This window comes from Cervus elaphus, chromosome 3 (assembly GCF_910594005.1).
Source record: "Cervus elaphus chromosome 3, mCerEla1.1, whole genome shotgun sequence".
NCBI lineage: Eukaryota > Metazoa > Chordata > Mammalia > Artiodactyla > Cervidae > Cervus > Cervus elaphus.
The window spans coordinates 41,246,344-41,272,009 of NC_057817.1; the positions used below are offsets into that span (position 1 = coordinate 41,246,344).

The 25,666-nt window shown below is 36.1% G+C and overlaps 1 protein-coding gene across 1 annotated transcript in view; it reads left to right on the top strand.

Annotated features, from left to right (window-relative positions):
- Positions 1-25,666, top strand: part of CPNE8 (copine 8) — a 260,899-nt gene that overhangs the window by 216,388 nt on the left and 18,845 nt on the right. Inside the window, exon 16 of the mRNA XM_043887094.1 lies at positions 8,933-9,060. Within this exon, the coding sequence (XP_043743029.1) occupies positions 8,933-9,060 (128 nt within the window). The remainder of the gene's footprint in view (positions 1-8,932; positions 9,061-25,666) is intronic.

Below are 25,666 nucleotides of genomic sequence, written 5' to 3' on the forward strand. Positions count from 1 at the left end.
AATACATGGAAATAATTGATATTTTGAAAAAAAAAATATTTTGGATCTTTTCATAGGTTCCCTGCTTATGCTTTAATTACTCATATAGCAACTCCTTATGACTATACAATCAACTCAGTTTTAGTGGATGATTGATTTAGAAGCATGATATTAATGGGAAAAAAGACAGATTAGTAACAAATCTACCTGAAGTGCACATGATTTAAAACCTATTCTGGTTTTCTGTTGCTGCATAACACCTTCCATTATATTCATGATTTGTGGGTCAAGAATTTGAGCATGATACAAGGAGAATGGTACGTTTGTTCAAGATACCTGGGGCCACACCTGGGATGCCTTGATTGGCTAGAGAAGGCTGGAATTGTTCTACTGGAGCCATATATCTGTTCCATTCTGACTGTTGGTTGGATTCCTCAGTTTTCTTCATGTCATACCTCCTGGAGCTAGTACATCCACTAAGATGTCTCATTTGCTCATGACTAGTGCTTACAGCTAGGATGGCTGAAATAACTGATTCTCTAGGCATCTTTCCTTCTTTCTACATACAGTTTGTCCGTGTGGTTTCGTGGGCTTCCATCACAGTGCAGTGGTCTCAAGGAAGTCATATTTCTTACACAGCAATATTCTAAAAGGCTGGGGAAGAAACTTCAAAGACTTATAAGTCTCAGAAAGTTATTTCTCCTACATCCTTTTTTGTCAAGCAAGTCACTAAGTTCAGCCCAGTTTCAAGGTAGTGGAAGTAACCTTCACCTCTCAAGGGGAAGGGTATCAAAGAATGAGTAGCTATCCTTATTCTTTCATCTTCCAAAATGTCATTTCTTTTCAAATATAAAGGATCAGTTATTGGTAGAATTATTATTTTTCAAATGTAAAGCAATAATTATAAGTATAATTAATTATGGTTTCAATATAATGGAGTAGATGTGACTCAAATATTTATCTATTTAATGTTTAATTTACATAAATCCACTCCTGTTGTATGATTACAAATAAGCAATGTACTGTATTCTACCTTTAAAATAAACTTCACACAGATAGTGCTTTAGGCCCAATCAGCCTTATTCTCACTTGCATTTTTTGATAAAAATAATGGGAAAAACTATGTGGGAATGGTTAGATATCATTTTAGAAAAAATTAAAATTTTCCTAATAGAAATGCCTCCCTGCTTTACCCTATATTTTGTGAAATTAAAGTCTTCTGTGCCCAATATTTTTGTAGGTATTTTTTGTTGTTTTTATTCTTGTTACAAAAATAACATGTGGGATTTTTTTTTTTTTTTTTTTTTTGGTTCTGCAAGAAGAATAGACAAATAATTCAATTATTTACTAATTACTGAGTATCAAACCAGGTACTTTATGCTCATTTCTTGTACAATCTTCATAAAATTCTTGTCTGATAGGTATGTCATGAGATGAGTGACACATCACACTACTATCAAGAGCCACTCATATTAAATACAGTGAAAAGAGTGCCCCCAGGAGTTGTATAATCTAGCCCAGAGTCACAGAATTTAATCAGGTTTCCAGAAGACAGGACTTGAACCCAGGTCAGTCTTATTATAGAATCTTTGTTCTTAACCACTACTAAACCACATTTTATAAAAGCGTCTATAATAATACCACCTCTTAGATATGTCCTTTATGAACCCCATTATGTACACACACACACGCACACACAGACTTCCAGAAGCTCCTATATGATTAGACTTTATCTTCTTTAATATATTTTAAGAGTTGTATTTTAATTTTTTTTCCCATATATATTCTTGATTTTTCTGTTCAATCATCCCCATTTTGGGAAAGGTTATTGGAGGTTTTAATTTTCTTCTGTAAAATAGCCCATATGCTACCACCCCCAATGTCATATAAAAAATGAATATCTGTTGGGATTTTGTTGTGTCCTAGAGAATTAAATTTTCCCAGAAACTTATAAGACCATGAAAATCACTCATGTGATCCTATGTCTTGTGTGCCTCAGGAAAAAGGTCCTAACTATTTTAAAGCTTAAGAAAGGAATAATAAAAAAAAATAATTATGCTAAACTAAATGATATTAATTTTCCTTCCACAAGTTTTTCCTCACCTTTGTGTATGATTTTTTCCATTTATTCTCTAATTCTCTCCTTTTCTGCTTTTCCTGCCTCTATATTCATTCCTTACAACCAAACCTATGCAAAGGAGAGACTTTTTATTATTTGCATCTTAAATGATTCTTTGAACCAAACTCAAATATTTATAGAAGGTCGCACTCTAAATTTATGAAAAAATAGTTTCTAAAATTGGTGAAAGTGATGATGATAATGCCTCATCTTTAATTTTACTTAATAATTATATGACTTTAACTTTTTTCAAAGCACTTCTTTCTTGAATAAGACAGACAAAGGTTAAGTAGGTCTGCAGAGAGATAGTACTCCATTTAATTTTTGTGTTAACTTCTTCCTAAATAACTGCAATATATAACTGTAGATGCTGAAAGTGGCAAATAGAAAAACTTCAGTCCATGTCAATCTGGCAATTAGTGTACTACCTAATGTTAACAAACCCTCATATTTCCATGGTAAAAATTTGTGATATATATATTAACAATCATTAATATGTTTATTGCACTGAATTCAAATAATCTTCAGATAGCAAGGGAGGTGTCTCACTATTCACACTGCTCACTGAACCCGGGGTAGGTAAGGTGCAAGTGAGGAAGCTGGAAGAAGATTCAAGGAGCCGTAGGAACTGCAGACGTGTGTATTCTCTGATGCTGGTACGGCAGCCATAGTGCAGCCATGCTGTATTCCCTGATGACTGACCCAGCAGACACAGCCATAACACAGCTGCAAGGGCTTTATAGGTGAAGCTTGTATAGCTCAAACTACCGCACAAGTGCACGCATCTCACACGCTAGTAAAGTAATGCTCACAATTCTCCAAGCCAGGCTTCAGTAATACATGAACCGAGAACTTCCAGATGTTCAAGATGGTTTTAGAAAAGGCAGAGGAACCAGAGATCAAATTGCCAATATCCGCTGGATCATCGAAAAAGCAAGAGAATTCCAGAAAAACATCTATTTCTGCTTTATTGACTATGCCAAAGCCTTCGACTGTATGGATCACAATAAACTGTGGAAAATTCTGAAAGAGATGGGAATACCAGACCACCTGACCTGCCTCTTGAGAAACCTGTATGGAGGTCAGGAAGCAACAGTTAGAACTGGACATGGAACAACAGACTGGTTCCAAATAGGAAAAGGAGTACGTCAATGCTGTATATTGTCACCCTGCTTATTTAACTTATATGCAGAGTACATCATGAGAAACACTGGGCTGGATGAAGCACAAGCTGGAATCAAGATTGCTGGGAGAAATGTCAATAACCTCAGATATGCAGATGACACCACCTTTATGGCAGAGAGTGAAGAGGAACTGAAAAGCCTCTTGATGAAAATGAAAGAGGAGAGTGAAAAAGTTGGCTTAAAGCTCAACATTCACAAAACTAAGATCATGGCATCTGGTCCCATCACCTCATGGGAAATACATGGGGAGACAGTGGAAACAGTGTCAGACTTTATTTTGGGGGGCTCCAAAATCACTGCGGATGGTGACTGCAGCCATGAAATTAAAAGACACTTACTCCTTGGAAGAAAAGTTATCACCAACATAGATAGCATATTAAAAAGCAGAGACATTACTTTGACAACAAAGGTCCGTCTGGTCAAGGCTATGGTTTTTCCAGTGGTCGTGTATGGATGTGAGAGTTGGACTGTGAAGAAAGCTGAGCACCAAAAAATTGATGCTTTTGAACTGTGGTGTTGGAGAAGAGTCTTGAGAGTCCCTTGGACTGCAAGGAGATGTAACCAGTCCATCCTAAAGGAGATCAGTCCTGGGTGTTCATTGGAAGGACTGATGTTGAAGCTGAAACTCCAATACTTTGGCCACCTCATGTGAAGAGTTGACTCATTGGAAAAGACCCTGATGCTGGGAGGGATTGGGGGCAGGAGAAGAGGATGACAGAGGATGAGATGGCTGGATGGCATCACCGACTTGATGGGCATGAGTTTGAGTAAACTCCGGGAGTTGGTGATGGACAGGGAGGCCTGGCGTGCTGCGATTCATGGGGTCGCAAAGAGTTGGACACGACTGAGTGACCTAACTGAACTGAACTGATATAGTTCTACAGGAAAAAAAAAAAAAAGTGGCCCATGACCAAATGAATCCATCATGACACACAGGTACAGTGCTATAAATGATCTCAGATGTTACATAACCATGGAAAGTCATTGTTTATGAAACATGAAGCAAAAGCAAGAGGTCCTGGGGCAAGGGAACCTGACCATTGCCATCATGGCCAATTGCTCTTTCCCTACAAGAGCTCTTTAACAAAAATTTTAAATCCCTAATTGGTGAGTTTGAGGCTGGCACAAATGTTGAAGTTGAGTTTTAATCAAAAGGATCTAAGGTAAACCCCAGCTTTTTTTTTGAAATATGTGTAGGAATAGGTATTGTGGAAAAAGACAGGGAAAATATCCCCGTATTACCACTTTAGCAGTTTTGATTGTGGAATGTCATGGCTCACAATGATACTTGATGACTCATTACACTGTATCTGAAGACACAATTACTCATTAAACTGTACCTGAAAACACTGAAGTTTTCAACAGTATGTGAAGCAGGAACATCCAGATGTTCAGGCTGGATTTAGAAAAGGCAGAGGAACCAGAGATCAAATTGCCAACATCCGTGGATCATCGAGAAAGCAAGAGAGTTCCAGAAAAAACATCTACTTCTGCTTTATTGACTATGCCAAAGTCTTTGACTGTGTGGGTCACAACAAACTGGAAAATTCTTAAAGAGATGGGAATACCAGACCACCTGACCTGTCTCCTGAGAAACCTGTATGCAGGTCAAGAAGAAACAGAACTGGATGTGGAACAACAGACTGGTTCCAAATCAGGAAAGGAGTACATGAATGCTGTATATTGTCACCCTGCTTATTTAACTTATATGCAGAATACATCATGAGAAACGCTGGGCTGGAGGAAGCACAAGCTAGAATCGAGATTGCTGGGAGAAATATCAATAATTATGCAGATGACACCACCCTTAAGGCAGAAAGAGCTTCTTGATGAAAGTGAAAAAGGAGAGTGAAAAAGTTGGTTTTAAGCTCAACATTCAGAAACTAAGATCATGGCATCCGGTTCTATCACTTCATGGCAAATAGATGGGGAACCAATAGAAACAGTGATCATTGAGACTTTATATTTTTGGGCTGCATAATCACTGCAGATGGTGACTGCAATTAAAAGATGCTTACTTCTTGGAAGGAAAGCTATGACCAACCACACAACATATTGAAAAGCAGAGACATTACTTTGCCAGCAAAGGTCCATCTAGTCAAAGCTATGGTTTTTCCAGTAGTCATGTATGGATGTGTGAGTTGGACTATAAAGAAAGCTGAGTGGTGAAGAATTGATGCTTTTGAACTGTGGTGTTGAGAAGACTCTTGAGAGTCCCTTGGACGGCAAGGAGATCCAACCCGTCAATTCTCAAGGAAATCAATCCTGAATATTCATTGGAAGGACTGATGCCGAAGCTGAAACTCCAATCCTTTGGCCACCTGATGCAAAGAACTGACTCATTGGAAAAGACCCTAATGCTGGGAGGGATTGGGGGCGGAAAGAGAAGGGGACAACAGAGGATGAGATGGTTGGATGGCATCACCGACTCAATGGACATGAGTTTGAGTAAGCTCCTGGAGTTGATGATGAACAGGAAAGCCTGGCATGCTGCAGTCAATGGGGTCGCAGAGAGTCAGACAGGACTGAGTGACTGAACTGAACTGAACTAAACTTGAGATACAATAGTGTAAAGGAGATATTAGGAGGAAATATTTCTAATAAGCACATGGCCACAGACCTTAAAATCCTCTGCCCTCTTCCTTAGTAAACAACAAAATTAAGTGTATTTGTTTTCAAAAACAATCTGCATTTTACTTTTGTGTTAGAGCCTCACATAAGCTTATTTTTATTTGTCTTAACAAGCAAAAAACAATTCCCCGTGTGACTATTTTAAGAAATAAATTTTTTTAAGATTTAGAAAATCATTCTATCAACATAAATAAAATGATGGGGAAAATGGTACCTTGTTATTTCCAGAGGAATAAAGGAAATACATAGTTTTATAGGAATATAAATCCCATCCCAGTCAAAATGTTCAAATGCTGATCAGAACTATCAGAACTATCCTGGTTTGTAATTGTTCCCTTAAGGCAGATATATAATACATTTTATATGCCCAAAATCAGTAATGAGTTTTCATTTTAACTAGCTTCATACCTTATCAAGCAAAAGAACAACCTTAACTTATATTTAAAGGAAGGTTAATTAAAGGTCAGCTCAGATTAACATTAAAACCAACCAATTACTATTTTGTGCTAAATATTATACTTTTATGTTTTAATTTCAATTTGTATAGTCAATTTTATAATACAAATAGTTATTTTATTACTTTTATGTTTTAAAAGTTACATGAGGGTTAATTAATAAATTTTGAAGGAGAAGACAAAATTTAAAGAACGAGGTGGATATAAATTATTCTTTCACAGGTGACAAAACTGAAGTCACTGGTAACATTTGGCTTAGTTCACTAAGATCCTCAGTCTTTCAAATGCTTAGGATTTTGTAATATTGTTACATAGTGGTGGTTTCCTGGTGGCTCAGATGGTAAAAAATGTGCCTGCAATGCAGGAAACCTGTGTTCAGCCCCACAGGTTTGGAAAGATGCTTTTGAGAAGGAAATGGCAACCCACTCCAGCATTCTTGCCTGGAGAATTTCATGGACAGAAGCTACAGTCCATGAGGTCGCAAAGAGTCAGACATGACTGAGCAGCTAACACTTTCACACTTTTATTATTCAGATAAAAAATATACATGCTCATTATGTTTAAGCATAGTGATTATGTTTAGTTGGGCTTCCTTGATAGCTCAGTTGGTAAAGAATCCTCCTGCAATGTGGGAGACCTGGGTTCAATACCTGGATTGAAAAGATCCCCTTAGAGAAGGAAAAGGTTATCCACATCAGTATTCTGGCCTAGAGAATTCCATGGACTGTATATTCCATAGGGTCGCAAAGAGTCAGACATGACTGAGTGACTTTCACTTACATGCTTAAGCATGGTTACTGTCTCTAGTGTTTTAAAATCATAACTACAATTTTTTTTTATATTACCCCCCTTCCAGAGGTGGAGCCTAATTCCTCCTCTGTTGAATGTAGGCTACACTTAGTGACTCATTTCTAAAAAGTAGATGAAACTAAAAGTAATGCTCTGCAACTTATAAGATTAGTTTTGGGGCTTACTGGAGCTTCCTCCTTGTTCTCATTTTGGAGAAGTTAGCCACCATGTTGTTGGAATACTCAAGCAGCCCTATGCAAAGTTCCTTTAGCTCATTGCCAGCAAACCATACAGGTGAGCCTTCTTAGAGGCAGATTATCCAACTCCGGTCATGCTTTCAAATGACTGCAGCCAAGGTTAGCTTCTTGACTGTAAGCTCTTCAGAGATCCAGAGTAAAAATCACCTGGCTAAAAAATATATGGGATAATAAATGCCTGCTGTTTTAAGCCACTGCCTTTTGGAATGGTTTGCTAAATAGCAGTAGATAACAGAGCCTTATTTGTGTTATTTGTGGAATCTGGACTCAGAATTAAACCTTAATAACAGAGCATTCAGAGTATGAGAAAGCTGGACTAAGCCTCCAGTTGCCCTTCTAGATTCTATCTGCCCATTAAGAACTCCTGTGCTGTTCTGTCACGTCAGTCATGTCCGACTCTTTGCAACCCCATGGACTGTAACCTGCCAGGATCCTCTGTCTATGGGATTCTTCAGGCAAGAATACTGGAGTGGGTTGCCATGCCCTCCTCCAGGGGATCTTCTGGACCCAGAGATCAACCCGCGTCTCTTACATCTCCTGCATTGCAGAAGGATTCTTTACCTCTGACCACCTAGGAAGCCCAAGAACTCCTGTGGCAAGCTCCAATTCCATTGAACAATATGAACAAGTTTCTCTAATTCCTCTCACTTTACCTTGTCTTGATGCTACTCACACCAAATTACATTCCCTTTGATCCCTTCTTTATTTGGGGTTATCAATTTTGTCCTGAAAATGTGAAAGTGGCAGATATTTTACGTTTTTACTTCCATAATGCGAAGAGCTGACTCACTGGAAAAAACCCTGATGCTGGGAAAGATTGAAGGCGGGAGGAGGAGGGGACAACAGAGGATGAGATGGTTGGATGGCATCACTGACTCGATGGACATGGGTTTGGGTAGACTCCGGGAGTTGGTGATGGACAGGGAGGCCTGGCCGTGCTGCGGTTCATGGGGTCGCAAAGAGTCGGACATGACTGAGAGACTGAACTGAACTGAACTTCCATAAAGTAAAACTATTTGAATTGATAATATTTTTCCTGATTTTGATACACATCACTTCAGAAACCTTGGAAAATATAGAATAATCTAAACAATGAAATAAAAATTGACAATTATGTAACAACTCAGAGGTAGTCACTCTACTAATATTTTGTTTCCTTCTTTTCAGATTTTTATATGTTCATCTCTATATGTTCATAGATCTGTGTATAAGACAGTATTAATCATAAAATGTGATATTCAACTTCTCAAGATTATTTAGAATTTTCTTCTGCCTGTTAGTTGAAAAGTATCCATTTTTAATGATTGCACATTACTGCATATCACAATCTATTTAATATTATATATTATAATCTATTGTTGATTACTCAATTTATTATTATTATTTGCTATTATAAATATATAACTGAGTTTTCTTTAACAAAACCTTTATGGGTATCAACATGTATTGTTCTCTTTTTTTAGTTTATTTTTATAGACATTATTCATTCTTTGCTGTGTTTGCTGTAACTTTCTACAGAATGGGAACCCCCAAAACCCCTACTGTGCCGGCATTGATGGTGTCATGGAAGCTTATTATAGGAGTCTGAAATCTGTGCAACTGTATGGGCCAACCAATTTTGCTCCTGTAATTAATCATGTAGCAAGGTAAGTGGGAGTAAATAATTTGTTTATTTTAGTGTGCTGGACCAGAATGAAATCATAATTTTATTGTTGGCATGGCTCCACAAATTAAAGTTGTTTTCTAATAATTTACCTCCAAGAAAGTGAAGGAAAAGATATACAGTAAAAAGAATCTCCATTGAGCTCTCATGATACTTCAATAAGAACTTTATATCAAAATATCAAATGAAAACTATACACTGGCTTATGTTAGGACCTATATTTGTTCAACCAAGGAAAAAAATTTATTTTAATAAGCATCCATGAGAGCAATATCGATCAGAATCTCAATTGTGAAATCACTGATATCTAAGATTATATTCCATAGCAACTTAGAAGTAATAAGAGATTGAATTCTATGAAGACAACTAAAGTGCTCGCTTCAGCAGCATATATGCTATGAAGACAACTAAAGCCTTTCAGTGATATATAGGACACACTATTTTAACCTCCCTGATATTAATATATAGTATATGATATTGAGATTAGAATATAATTTCTTATGATTCCAAATACATGTTCTGAAAATTTTTTAATATAAATTTTATATACATTTGCTTAGTATTTTTACTAATGCATTAGTAAAGTAGACACTACTTTTAAATCCCTAAAAAATTTTTACTGACACAGTTTAAAATCCTATGAAACCCTGCCTAATTTTTAGGTAATCAAAAAGGAACAACTCTCATGGCTTTCCCAATATGTAACCAAAACTAAAAAAGTACTGCAATTGAATTACTGAAGTTCTCTATTTGAAGATTCTGATACTTTACCAGCTCCCTATTAGATATGATCAGGCTTCCCTAATGGTTCAGTGGTAAAAGACTCTGCCTGCCAATGCAGGAGATGCAGTTTCAACACCTGCATCAGTATAATCCCCTAGAGGAGGAAATGGCAACCCACTCCTGTATTCTTGCCTGAGAATCCCTTGGATAGAGGAGTCTTGGTGGGGTACAGTCCATAGGTTTGCAGAGTCAGACATGACTGAGCACACACGAGTGCATTAGACATGATCAGCAACTTAAATATGTTCTACTTTTCATTACCTGAGACATAGACAAGGTAATACAATATCCCTGCACCCAGGGCTGAACCCAGTGGACGCTCCTGTGGAATTCCATCTCAGGTTTACACTGATACATTGACATTTTTTCTGAGTGTGACCCTTTAGATCAGGTTTTTCAAGCATTTTCAGCTACAATTTGTATTCTTATCAATTTTATGAGCTTTCCTGGTCGTTCAGTGGTAAAGAATCTGCCTGCCAATGCAAGAGATGTGGGCTTGATCCCTGGGTCAGGAAGATCCCCTGGAGAAGGAAATAGCAACTCACTATGGTATTCTTGCCTGGGAAATCCCATCGACAGAGGAGCGAGGCAGGCTTACAGTCCATGGAGTCACAAAAAGTCCGACATGACTTAGCAACTGAACAACAACAATGAACTTTATATCTCAACTCTGGGCATACATAATTAAAATAAAACAATATGAAATAATACTTATTCTTAGCTCATATTTTCTCTTTTTTTATTACTATGATTTCCTATTCTTTTATATTACTTTTTTAATGCAGATCTTGACCTGCAAAACTGATTTCAAAATTCACTGAGTATTTACTTGTAATTTGAAAAATACTTCCTAGCTCATTGTGTTAGCATAGATAAGTTATATTATCTATACTTTCTTTTCCTAAATCTTTGATAGCTATCAAATAAAGCAGATTGAAAAATTATATTAATGCAAGATAAATTATAGTTGATTCTCACTCTCTTATACACTACCATACCCATCATTCTTTTATGAAAAGATAAGAAAAATGATATAACCTCTTTTGTGTGAACTCATGCTATTTATTATAAATTGCATTTGTAATAACTTATTATCAGTGTTTACCAATTAATTTCATAGATTTTGTGCTGGTATATCTTTACTGTAAAACTTAAACTTTAGATATAAAATTCCTAGGTGCATTTTTATATACCACCTAAAACTAAATGATGTAATATTGCCATTTTTTCCTATTTTGTCCAGCATTTAAAAAATTCTCAAACTATAGAGGTAGTTGCCACTTAATACTTTAAGAATCTTTGAAAATAATCTGGGATCTAATAATTATTTATTCTTATTTTTATTAATAATAAAATAAGAAATATAAAAAGATATGACTTCCGGGGAATCATCTTTTCCTTACAATGCAATTTGAAATTGCATGTATCTATCTCTTGAAGTGAAGTGAAGTGGCTCAGTCGTGTCTGACTCTTTGCGACCCCATGGACTGTCACCTACCAGGCTCCTCCATCCATGGAATTTTCCAGGCAAGCATACTGCAGTGGGTTACCATTTCCTTCTCCAGGGGATCTTCCCAACCCAGGGATCAAACCCAGGTCTCCTGCATTGCAGGCAAACACTTTACCATCTGAGCCACCAAGGAAGCTATCTCTTACTATCAATCTATCTAAGAAATACCTTTCTCCTGTTTTTCTTATCTTTGAGAGTTGTGTTTAATTTTATTTTTAATCTTTTATTAAGACAGACAATTTCTGTCCTAGCAAATTATCATCTAGAAAATTTGTCAACTAAAAGACAAACTACTTTCAAGAATAAATCACTTTAGAACAAACAGTTCAAGACAACTGTCTGTTTCTAAATTAGGAGATGGTGCCATTATGCCCATGTATATGGCCTTTATTTATTTAAAGCTCCTTGTGCTTTAAATTTTGTCACTCTCACATACAGTCCAAAGATGCTTCAACATGTACTCAACAGGTATCTAGAACTCTGGATATTTGTCTATAAAAATTATTTTTGTAAAGTCAAAAATAAATATGTACCCATATTTTTTCTATTTCCTTGAATTTTCCTCTTAAAACGTATGTTTTTGATATTGGTAAAAGCTTAGTTATTTGTTGTAGTTTTCTATAAATATTAAGAATGCTTATTGTTATTCTTTTTAAGAATAATCATTTAAAGCACATGCTCATTTAACTAGTATCTATATGATAAGACTTTTGAAATAATATTAAGATTACTGATATTTTGAAATAGTCAAGACCCAAGGCATCAACTTTACAAAATTTGAAGTCTTTATATGCTGTTCTGAGGTTTTCCAACACTTCACTCTAATTTCCTGTCTTCCCAGTTCTCATTTCATAGAGCTGTCCAGAGAACAGCATTTCAAATGATGTAAAAATCCTGCTCAACAGCCATTCATGCCTTGTCACAAATTTAAGTTTCAGCACTCTAGTTTGGTATTCAAGAACTTCCAGTGTCCGGCTACCACCATCCATCCTATCTCAATTCCCTCCACATTCTCCAAATCACTACTTCTGGTCTGTGATGTCATTCCATGCATACTTTTATCACAGCACTGACTAATCTGATCCTGTTCCATTGTTATATGTAGTTCTTTTCCACACTGAAGAAAAGAATGTTTCACTGTTTTACTCACCTGATAATGATATTCATTGTTTTCCAGTAATTATTCATGTTTCTGATGCCTAACCAGTCACTTGTCTTGAGGCTGTTACACTTCAATTCTTAAGAAAGATATATATAAATTTCTATTAGCTGTGCATGTTTTAGTCACTCAGTTGTGTCCAATTCTTTGCAACTCTTTGGACTGTAGCCCACCAGGCTCCTCTGTCCATGGAATTTTTCAGGCTCAAGAATACTGGAGTGGGTTGCCATTTTCCTCCTTCAGGGGATCTTTCCAACCCAGGGACTGAACCCTTGTCTCTACATTGCAGGCAGATTCTTTACCCACTAAGCCACTGGGAAAGCCTAACTGTTAGCTAGATTATTGTATTTTTTCTTTTCTTTTTTCGAGTGTTATTTCCAGGATCCAGATAAACAGCTAAAATTAGTTTTCACTTTTCAAGAAATAATATTTGTTTGGGAATTTTCATAACATTTTCAAATCACTCTAAAGAGTGTATTGTTTTATCTCTTTCATCCATATGATCAATAATAAAGTAATAAAATCAAAACAACCATTATTGAATTCATAATTCCTTTGAGGTAATATATTCAATGCTATAATGTGGATTATTACACTTAGGAGGTGACAATAGCATCATTATTGATATTTTACTGATGACAAGAGGGATACTTACAGTGACCATACCATCAGTGAAAATCACTCGGTTGTGTCCAACTCTTTGCAGCCCCATGGATTGCAACCCACCAGGCTTCTCTGTCCATGGGATTCCCCAGGCAAGAATACTGGGGTGGGTTGCCGTTTCCTTCTCCAGATAGAGTGGGTAGCCGTTCCCTTCTCCAGAGAATCTTCCCAACCCAGGGATTGAACCTAGGTCTCCCACATTGCAGGTGGATTCTTAACCAACTATCAGGGAATCCCTATTTGTGGTGGAGCTAAAATTTCAAACAAAATAATCTGATTCGAATTCACTGTGTTGTATCTTGCATGCATTTTATCTCTGCTACAGAGGTAAAAACTTACAACAGAAAGTGCAACAAAGTGACCTATTATTGTGAATACTGTTGGTCTCTTCAGTACACTACCAAAAGTAGTTTGGGTAACAACTGAGAAACATAAAAATTGCTGTGTTCACTGAGGAAACCAGATCTGAAAGAGACACGTGCACCCCAATGTTCATCGCAGCACTGTTTATAATAGCCAGGACATGGAAGCAACCTAGATGCCCATCAGCAGATGAATGGATAAGGAAGCTGTGGTGCATATACACCATGGAATATTACTCAGCCATTAAAAAGAATTCATTTGAATCAGTCCTAATGAGATGGATGAAACTGGAGCCCCTTATACAGAGTGAAGTAAGCCAGAAAGATAAAGAACATTACAGCATACTAACACATATATATGGAATTTAGAAAGATGGTAACGATAACCCTGTATGCAAAACAGAAAAAGAGACACAGAAATGCAGAACAGACTTTTGAACTCTGTGGGAGAATGTGAGGGTGGGATATTTCAAAAGAACAGCATGTATACCATCTATGGTGAAACAGATCACCAGCCCAGGTGGGATGCATGAGACAAGTGCTCGGGCCTGGTACACTGGGAAGACCCAGAGGAATCGGGAGGAGAGGGAGGTGGGAGGGGGGATCGGGATGGGGAATACGTGTAAATCTATGGCTGATTCATATCAATGTATGACAAAACCCACTGAAATGTTGTGAAGTAATTAGCCTCCAACTAATAAAATAAATAAATAAATAAAATATTTTCCCATCCAAAAAAAAAAATTGCTGTGTTACTTTGTATTGAAATATTTAAATGTATGCCATTTTAAGAATTAATTCATAGTGTAGATCAAAATTTACTTAAAACATTTCTGAGTCAGTTTTTCTTTTCTTGTTGCCCTTTCTATTCCTACAAACTATTTAATACTGAGCTGAAAGAATATTCAAAAAATCTGAACCAACCATTTATGAACTTTTGTAAAAAATAATCCCAGAACTTGACCTGACAGAGACTCCACAGAAATGTGTTTGAATTCTGAAACCCTGGCAAAGTTGACCCCTCCCTAAAATTTGTCATAGTAATATTAAAATATAAACTATAGATTCCCTAATTTGAAAAAAAGATAGGAGAAGCAACTTTCTTTAACATCTTTAAAATATAATTTGATTCTGTAGGTCTATATATCAATGTTACCTCCTTGAAGAACAATTATGATGTTGATCAGCCTCTATTTTCTATTTAATACATTTCAGTAGTTTAATTATTTTATCATAAATAAGCATATAACACTTTTTAAAAGGCTAAGTTAAAAGAAATCTTAATACAAAGTATTATTTTGTTTGAAATTTAGATTTCCCTGAAAAGTGCAAAAATATGTCAGTGTACAGAGCAAATACCATAGAAATAAATGTATTAAAGGATTAATTTATGCTGCTGATGGTGACAAGACTAAAATGGATTAATAGTTCTTAGGTAAAATGTAGCTTATTTTCAAATTAGTGTACATAGCAGTAGTGAGAGCCACACAATCAACTTACTATTTTTTATGCAACATTGATTTTCCTCCAAGTTAAGACATATTGCATTAATACAGGTACATCTTTGTTATAAAGTAGACTGCAAAATTTCTATGAATTTTTAAGATAAAACAACAAACGATGCTATTTCAAGTTTTATACCTGTTTTGGACTCTATCTTTAACTGTCTTGATAGTATGACTATGTTCTTCCCTTCTCTTACATATATTTTATGTTGAATCAAAAAAAATCAAAATATAAGTGGATTAAATTCACCAATGAGAAGATATAAAGTGTGTAGGTTGGTATGATCCCCTGGAGAAGAGAATGCTACCCACTCCAGGATCCTGGCCTGGAGAATTCAATGGACTATATAGTCCATGGGGTTGCAAAGAGTCAGACATGACTGAGCAACTTTCACTCACTTGGTTATAGCTTTTCTTCCAAGGAATAAGCTTTTAATTTCATGGCTGCAAATCACCATCTGCAGTGATTTTGGAACCCAAAAAAGTAAAGTCTCTCACTGTTTCCATTGTTTCCCCGTCTATTTGCCATGAAGTGATGGGACTGGATGCCATGATCTTCGTTTTCTGAATGTTGAGTTTTATGCCAGCTTTTTCACCCTCCTCTTTCACCTTTATCAAGAGGCTCTTTAGTTCCTCTTCTCTTTCTGCCACAAGGGTGGTGTTATCTGCATATGTGAGGTTATGGTATTTCTCCTGGCAATCTTGATTCCAGCTTGTGTTTTATTTAGCCTGGCATTTTGCATGACATATTAATACATGTCGATAGTTACCTTAAATGTAAATGTATTAAATGCACCAACAAAAAGACATGGACTGGCTGGGTGGATGAAAACATATGCATGTATGCACTTCAGCTTACCACATCACTCTGCTTAACCCCCTCAAATTGTATGTAATTATTTTATATTGTTAAGTTAATCATTTTCCCATTATGGTTTGCAGTTGTAATTAACTTTTCTTTTTTGTCTGGCTATTGATTGTGAAAACTGAGAAATATCTTTTACTATTGTGATTATGCAACTATTACTGACTTAATACCATTGTATCATGATTGGTCAAAAGAAAAATAATGTAACTCTATATCGCCAAAACTAGGATTTAATAGAAAAACACGTAATCACTTTAAAAAATCCAGATGCATATCAGAATTATCTGGAAATGTTTTGAAAAATGCAAATGCTCAGATATTACTTTTTTTTTCTAGAGGTCCAGATATGTTTCTAATGAGCAACTATGCTTAAAAAGAACTGGACTATATGATGATCATTTACTTTAATCTAGTTCGTTTCACTTTTTCTATTTCATATTCAGTGCTCCCATTTCATTTACTTTATGTTCTCCAATTTCTCCATCTCTTTTTTTTTAGGTTCTTTCTCAAGCCTTTATCAAGTGTAGTAGAAAAGCTTTTGTATACATATATATAAATATGTATAATATATAGATTTTAGAAAACTTATGGATTTTTGCCTAACTAAAACAATTGTGACATTTTGATTCCACTTGTTTAACTTGGCATGAATAGAATGCTAGATTTTTAAAATTCATTTATTTTTTAATTGAAGCATAATTGCTTTACAGAATTTTGTTGTTTTCTTTCAAACATCGACAAGAATCAGCCATAGGTGCCCCCATGTCCCCTCCCTCCTGAATCTTCCTCCCAGCTCCCTCCCCATCCCATCTTTCTAGATTGTTACAGAGCCCCTGATTTCGTTCCCTGAGTCATGCAGCAAATTCCCATTGGCTGTCTATTTTACATACGGTTTGTAAGTTTCCATGTTACTGTCTCCATAAATCTCAACCTCTCCCTCCACCCCTCCCCCCAAGTCCATAAGTCTGTTCTCAATGTCTGATTTTCCATTGCTGCCCTGCAAATAAATTTATCAGTACCATCTTTCTAGATCCCATATATATGTATTAGTATATGATAGTTATATGTCTCTTTCTGACTTACTTCACTCTGTATAATGGGCTCTAGGTTCATCCACCTCATTAGAACTAAATCAAATGTGTTCCTTTTTATGGATGAGTAGTATTCCATTATATATATATGTACTGGGCTTCCCTGCTAGCCCAGTTGATAAATAATCTGCCTGAAGTGCAGAAGACCCAGATTCGATCCCTGGGTCGAGAAGATCCCCTGGAGAAGGAAATGGCAAACCACTCCAGAATCCTTGCCTGGAAAATCCCATGGACAGAGGAGCCTGCTGGGCTGTAGCCCATGGTGTCACAAAGAGTTGGGCATGACTGAGCAACTAACACTTTTATATATATACCACAGCCTCTTTATCCATTCATCTGTTGATGGACATCTAGGTTGCTTCCATGTTCTAGCTATTGTAAATAGTGCTGCAATAAACATTGGGGTACATGTATCTTTTTCAATTTTGGTTTCCTGAGGGTATATGTGTACGAGTGGGATTGCTGGGTCATAGGGTGATTTTATTCCTAGTTTTTTAAGGAATCTCCATACCTTCTTCCATAGTGGCTGTATCAGTTTACATTCCCACCAGCAATGCAAGAGAGTTCCCTTTTCTCCACACCCTCTCCAGCATTTATTGTCTGTAGACTTTTTGATGATGGCCATTCTAACTGGAGTGAAGTGGCATCTCATTGTAGTTTTGATTTGCATTTCTCTAATAATGAGCGATGTTGAACATCTTTTCATGCGTCTGTTAGCCATTTGCATGCCTTCTTTGGAGAAATGTCTGTTCGAGTTTTATTCATACTTTTTGATTGGGCTCTTTGCTTTTCTGGTATTGAGTTGTATGAGCTGCTTGTATATTTTGGAAATTAATTCTTTGTCAATTGTTTCCTTTGCTATTGTTTTCTCCCATTCTGAGTATTGTCTTTTCACCTTGTTTGTAGTTTCCTTTGCTGTTCAAAAGCTTTTAAGTTTAATTAGGTCCCACTTGTTTATTTTTGTTTTTATTTCCATTACTCTAGGAGGTAGATCATAAAGGATCTTGCTTTGATTTATGTCAATTGTTCTGCCAGTGTTTTCCCCTAAAAGTTTTATAGCTTCCAGTCTTACATTTAGATCTTTAGTCCATTTTGAGTTTATCTTTGTGTATGGTGGTAAGAAGTGTTCTAATTTCATTCTTTTACATGTAGCTGTCCAGTTTTAACCTTACACATAAAACAGCTAAAAAAGAAGAAAAACCAAAACCTAAAGTTAGAAGAAGGAAAGAAATAATAAAGAACCAAAATAGAGGCAGAAGAAACAACAGCAAAGATCAGTGAAACTAAAAACTAGTTCTTTGAAAAGATAAAATTTGATAAACTTCAGCCAGACTAATCAAGAAAAGAGGAAGAGAACTCAAATCAATACACTTAGAACTGAAAAAGGAGTATAACCAATACCACAGAAATACAAAGAAATCATAAGAAACTGCTAAAAGCAACTATATGCCAATAAAATGGACAACATATAAGAAATGGCCAAAGTTACAACCTTCCAAGACTAAACCAAGCAGAAACAGAAAATATAAACTTACCAGTCACAAATACTGAAAATGAAACTGTGCTTAGAAAACTTGCAACAAACACAAGTCTAGGAACAGATGGCTTCACAGTCGAATTCTATTAATATTACATATTTGGAGAAGCATTAACACCTATCCTTCTCAATCTTTTCCCAAAAAATTGCAGAGGAAGGAACACTCCTAAGTTGTATAGTCACCATCTCCCTAATACCAAAACCAGACAAAGATATTACAAAAAAGAAAATTATAGGACAGTATCACTGATGAACATAGATGCAGAAATATTCAACAAAATACTAGCAAACCAAATCCAACAATACATTAAAAGGATCATTCACCATGATCAAGTGGAATTTATCCAGAGATGCAAGAATTCTTCAATATGCACAAATCAGTGTGATACACCACATGAACAAAATGAAGAATCAAATCCATATGATCATCTCAGTAGATACTCCAAAAAAATTTAACAAAATGGCATCAGTTCTTTGGCGCTCCACCTTCCTTATGCTCCTTCTGTCACAACTGTACGTGATCACTGGGAAAACCATAGGGAACATATCTCAACATAATAAAGGCCATGTATGACAAACCCACAACAAACATCATTCTCAGCAGTGACAAATGGAAAGCATTTCCTCTAAGATCAGGAACGACAAGGATGTCCATCTCGCCACTTTTATTAAACATAGTTTTGGAAGTCCTAGCCAAGACAATCATATAAGAAAAAGAAATAAGAGAAATCCAAATTGGAAAATAAGAATTAAAACTGTCACTGTTTTCAGATGACATGATACTATACATAGAAAATTCTAAAGATGCTATCAAAAAGCTATCAAAGCTCATCAATGAATTTGGTACAGTTGCAGGATACAGAATTTATACATGGAAATGCCTTGTATTTCTATACACTAGCAATGAAAGATGGAGAAGGAAATGGCAACCCACTCCAGTATTCTTGCCTGGAGAATCCCAGGGACGGAGGAGCCTGGTGGGCTGCCGTCTATGGGGTCACACAGGGTCGGACACGACTGAAGCAATGTAGCAGCAACAGCAGCAATGAAAGATCAGAAAAAGAAATTAAGGAAACAATCCTATTTCCCATCGCATCAAAAAGAATAAAATACCTTAGAATAAACCTACCGAAAGACCTGTGCTCAGAAAACTATAAGATACTGATGAAAGAAATTAAAAGATGACACAAACAGATGGAGAGCTATACCACGTACTTGGACTGGAAGAATCAGTGTTGTCAAAATGACTATATTACCCCAGAGTAATCTATAGATTCAATTCCTACCAAATTACCAATAGCATTTTTCACAGGATTAGAACAAAAACATTTACGATTGTTTGGGAACACAAAATATCCCTAAAAGACAAAGCAATATTGAGAAAGATGGAGCTTAAGGAATCAGGCTTCTTGACTTCAGATTAAACTGGGAAGCTACAATAATCAAGACATATGGTACTAGCACAAAAACAGAAATATAGATCAGTGAAACAGAATAGATAGTCCATAGATAAACTCATGCACCTATGGTCAACTAATCTATGACAAAGGAGGCAAGAAAATACCATGGAGAAGACAGTCTCTTCAATAAGTGGTGCTGTCCAATGGAAAACTGGACAGCTACATGCAAAACAATGAAATTAGAACATTCTCTAACACTACATGAAAAAAGAAATTCAAAATGGATTAAAGACCTAAATATAAGACTGAATATTATAAAACTCTTAGAGGAAAACATAGGCAGAACACTCTTTGACATGTTGCAGAAAGATTTTTTGATCCACCTCCCAGAGTAATGAAAATAAAAACCAAAATAAACAAATAGGACCCAATTAAACTTAAAAGTTTTTGCACAGTGAAGGAAATCTTAAACAAAATGAAAAGACAACCCCACAGAATCGATTAAATATTTGCAAAAGAAAAAACTGACCAAGGATTAATCTCCAAAATATAAACAACTCATGCAGCTCAATACAAAAAAAAAAAAAAATTAAAAATTGAGTAAAAGATCTAAATAGATATTTCTCCAAAGAAGTCCTACAGATGACCAAAAAGCACATGAAAAGATGTTCAACATCTGTAATTATTAGATAAATGCAAGTCAAACTACAATGAGGTATCACCTCACATCAGTCAGAATGTCATCATCAAAAAAAAAAAAAAAAATCTACAAACAATAAATGCTAAAAGAGAGTGTGGAGAAAAGGGAACCCTCCTACCCTGTTGGTGGGAATGTAAATTGGTATAGCCACTCTGCAGAACAATATGGAGGTTCCTCAAAAAACCTGAAAATAGTTATCAGTTCTGTCACTCAACCGTTTCCAACTCTTTGTGACCCCATGGGCTGCAGCATGCCAGGCTTCCCTGTCCATCACCAATGTGATCCAGCAATCACACTCAGGAGCATATAATCCAAGAAAACTGTAGTTCAAAAAAATTAATGCATCCCAGTGTTCATTGTAGCCAGGACGTGGTAGGAACCAAAATATCCACTGATGGAGAAATGGATAAAGAAGACTTGGCACATATGTATAATGGGATATTAGTCACAAAAAAGAATGAAATAATGCCATTTGCAGCAACATGGATGGACCTAGAGACGGACACACAGAGTGAAGTAAGTCAGACAGAGAAAGACAAATATTGTATGAAATTGCTTATATGTGGAATCTAGAAATAAAAAATGGTACAAGTGGACTTATTTTAAAAAACAGAAATAGTCACAGATGTAGACGACACATTTATGTTTGTCAAGGGGGAAAGGTGAGGGAGGGATAAATTGGGATATCTGGATGAATACCCACATCCTACTATATATAAGGTAGATAACTAATAATAACCTACTGTATAGCACAGGGAACTCTACTCCATACTCTTCAATGTCTTACATGGGGAAATAATCTGCAAAATAGTGAATATATGTATAACTTGCTGTACATCTTACTGTACAACAGAAAGAAACTAATGCCAACCTTGTAAATCAACTACACTCCAGTGAAAACTAATTATCAAAAAGTAAACAATCCCCCCCCCCCCACTGAAAAGAGATCGACTAAGCCACCTAAAGTGATATTTATATTACATAATACTCAATTTTCTATTGGGCTTCCCTGGTAGCTCAGATTAAAGCATCGGCCTGCAATGCGGGAGACCTGGATTCAGTCCCTGTGTCGGGAAGATCCCCTGGAGAAGGAAATGGCAACCCACTCCAGCATTCTTGCCTGGAGAATCCCATGGATGGAGGAGCCTGGCGGGCTACAGTCCATGGGGTCGCAAAGAGTCGAAATCCATCTTGCCATTTTTAAAGCATAATTTGGTATGAAAATCATAAAAGCCATACTGTTGAACTCACAGAAGCTTTTTTCACTACCATTTATAGTTGTTATTGTTGTTCAGTCGCTAACTCATGTCCCACTTTTTGAGACCCCATAGACTGCAGGGCGCCAGGCTTCCCTATCCTTCACTATCTCCCAGAGTTTGCTCAGACTCGCCCTTTGAGTCAGTGATGCTATCCAACCATCTCATCCTTTGACCCTCCTCCTCCTGCCAGCATCACGGTGTTTTTCAGTGAGTCAGCTCTTAGCGTCGGGTGGCCAAAGGATTGGAACTTCAGCTTCAGCATCAGTCCTTCTAATAAATATTCCAAGTTGATTTCCTTTAGGATTGACTGGTTTGATTTCCTTGCAGTCCAAGGGACTCTCAAGAGTCTTATCCAGCACCACAATTCAAAACTATGAATTCTTCAGCACTTGGCCTTCTTTATGGTCCAACTCTCATATCTGTACATGATTACTGGAAAACCCACACCTTTGACTATATGGACCTTTGTTGGCAGTGATGTCTCTGCTTTTCAATATGTTGTCTGGGTTTGTGATAGCTTTTCTTCCAAGTAGTATCTTTTAATTTCATGACTGCAGTCACTGCCTGCAGTAATTTTGGAGCCCAAGAAAAGAAAATATGTCATTGTTTCCACTTTTTCCCCTTCTATTTACAATGAAGTAATGGGACCAGATGTTGTGATCTTTCTTTTTTGAATGTTGATTTTTAAGCCAGCTTTTTCACTTTCAGCTTTCACCCTCATCAAGAGTCTCTTTAATTCTTTTTCACCTTCTGCATTAGAGTGGTGTCATCTGCACATCTGAGGTTGTTGATATTTCTCCCCGCAATCTTGATTCCAGCTTATACTTCATCCAGCCCAGCATTTCTCATGATGTACTCTGCATATAAGTTAAATAAGCAGGATGACAATATACAGCTTTATTGTACTTCTTTTCTAATTTTAAATCAGTCCATTGTTCCATGTTTGGTTCTGACTGTTGCTTCTTGACCTGCACACAGGTTTCTCAGGACACAGGTAAAGTGGTCTGGTATTCTTTTCTCTTTAAGAATTTTCCACAATTTTTTGTGATCCACACAGTCGAAGGCTTTAGCACAGTCAACGAAACAGAAGCAGATGTTTTTCTGAAATTCTCTTGGTTTCTTTATGATCCAGTGGAAGTTGACAATTTGATCTCTGTTTCCTCTGCCTTTTCTAAGTCAAACTTGTATACCTGGAAGTTCTTGGTTCACATACTATTGAAGCCTGCTTGAAAGATTTTGAGCATTACCTTGCTAATATGTGAAATGAACACAGTAGTATGGTAGTTTGAACATTTTTTGTCATTGCCCTTCTTTGGAATTGGAATGAAAACTGACCTTTTCCAATCCTTTGGCCACTGCTGAGTTTTCCAATTTACTGACATATTGAGTGCAGCACTTTAACAGCATCACCTTTCAGGATTTGAAATAGTTCAGCTGGAATTCCATCATCTCCACTAGCTTTATTTGCAGTAATGCTTCCTAAGGCCCACTTGACTTCACACTTCAGGATGTCTGACTCTAGGTGAGTGACCACACCATCATGGTTATCTGGTGATATCACCAGATATCACCAGATAACCATGATGATCTTAAAGGTCATTAAGACCTTTCTTGTGTAGTTCTGTGTATTCTTTCCAAATCTTCTTAATCTCTTCTGCTTCTGTTAGGTGATTACTGTTTCTGTCCTTTATCATGCCCATCCTTGAATGAAATATCCCCTTGATATCACTAATTTCCTTGAAGAGATCTCTAGTCTTTCCCATTCTGTTGTTTCCTTCTATTTCTCTGCACTGTTCATGTAAGAAGGCTTTCTTATCTCTCCTTGCTATTCTCTGGAACTCTGCATTCGGTTGGGTATCTTTCCCTTTCTCACTTGCCTTTTGCTTCTCTTCTTCTCTCAGCTATTTGTAAAGAAAGCCTCCTCAGACAACCACTTTGCCTTCTTGCATTTCTTTTTCTTTTCAGTGCTTTTGGTCACCACCTCCTGCACAATGTTATGAACCTCCGTCCATAGTTTCTCAGGCATTCTCTCTACCAGATCTAATCCTTTGTATCTATTTGTTACCTCTACCGTATAATCATAAGGGATTTGAGTTAGGTCATTCCTGAATGGCCTAGTGGTTTTCCCTACTTTCTTCAATTTAAGCCTGAGTTTTGCAGTAAGGAGTTCGTGATCTGAGCCACAGTCAGCTCCCATTCTTGTTTTTGCTACTGTATAGAGCTTCCTCCTGTTAGTCACATGAAATACAAACCTTATGTTTTTGAGGAATAGTCAGTAAAAAATGCTTTTTAAAAATAATGAGTACTTAAATATTTTTTTTAATTAACTCCTGAGGGACATTATCCTACTGCTTAAGAAAAAAAAAATTTTAATGTAAAATAGGAGAGTAGGTTCATACTTTGGATTTTCCATTGCTTATGTTACTATCACATTAATACAAATGTCTTAGTGCCAGGATCAGTTGTTCAACATTGTGGGAGCATTTTTGATTATATGTTGTAGAACTGGTTCAATAGTGTATGAAGCTGTCACTTAGACTGTATTCTCTTCATAAGTCTATAAAATTACCATATATTTTATTAACAGATGTGTAATTATTAGTTTCTCTTGTCTGTGGCAAAGTTGTAATATTTCTTCTTCATATAGTTATTAATTCTGCTTTACAAGAAATAAATTTTTCCCTGATATATTAGGCCATTGGTTTGTCCACAACGTATTCAAGCTTTATTATTATAGGATCCATCAGGTACTGATTTTCATTGATAATCAATATATATTTTCTTGAGATAATTTTTGTGATTTACTTGATAACTTTTTATAAACTGTCCTCTATGAGCACCATAATGCTTCCTCATTACTAGATATGACCATTATACTAGTTATGTCACAAAACATATTCTATTGAGAATATCATCAAGATACTCAGAATGGTAGAACACAATGGAAAAAAGGAGAGAAAATATGGTAATGAAATTCTCCTCTATATTTCTACTATTATTTGGTGAAAATTCTGCAGTAGAGTACAGAAGATAAGTACTAAAATATGTTCTCATTACATGCCTAATTTTTGTCTTTGTTTTTTATATTTTCCTTCTCATTTTTTACCAATTTAACATGCATTAAAGACCTAGAACTATATCTTTGTCAAAAAGTATATAGTCTTTGTCTTCCATTGCATTTTTTTAACTAAGATGAAACTCACATGACATAAAGCCAACCATTTTAAAGTTTACAGTTCAATGACATTCAGCATTTTCACAATGTTATGCAATCATCACTGCTATCTAGTTCCAAAACAAGAATAATAGTCATTTATAGAATTTAACATATGTAAAAATCTACCAGTGTATAATAGTATAAATATTTACTACCATACATGAAATTTCCTTATTAACAATAGAAAGTTGTATTATCTTGATTTTAAAAATAAGAAAATAAAGTTTAGATAGCTTATGTAATTTATGCAGAAGATAATACACATTATGTGTTGCTTAGACAAGATGTCTATTTCCAAAAGCCGTAGCCATCCCTCTGTGATAACATACCTTCCAGCTCACCTTTTATTAGTGAATGAATTTCTAAGGCTGCCCGGCATTTCTCTGTGCCAGCATGCAGTATGCTGTTATTCTAGTCTAATATCTTGTCTGCTGTTATTCTAGCAGCATGCTGTTATTCTACTGTGCTGTTTCAGAGAAAAAAATTGTATATTTGAGAATTTGCACAATATAGCCTAAGAAATGTTTAAATATTT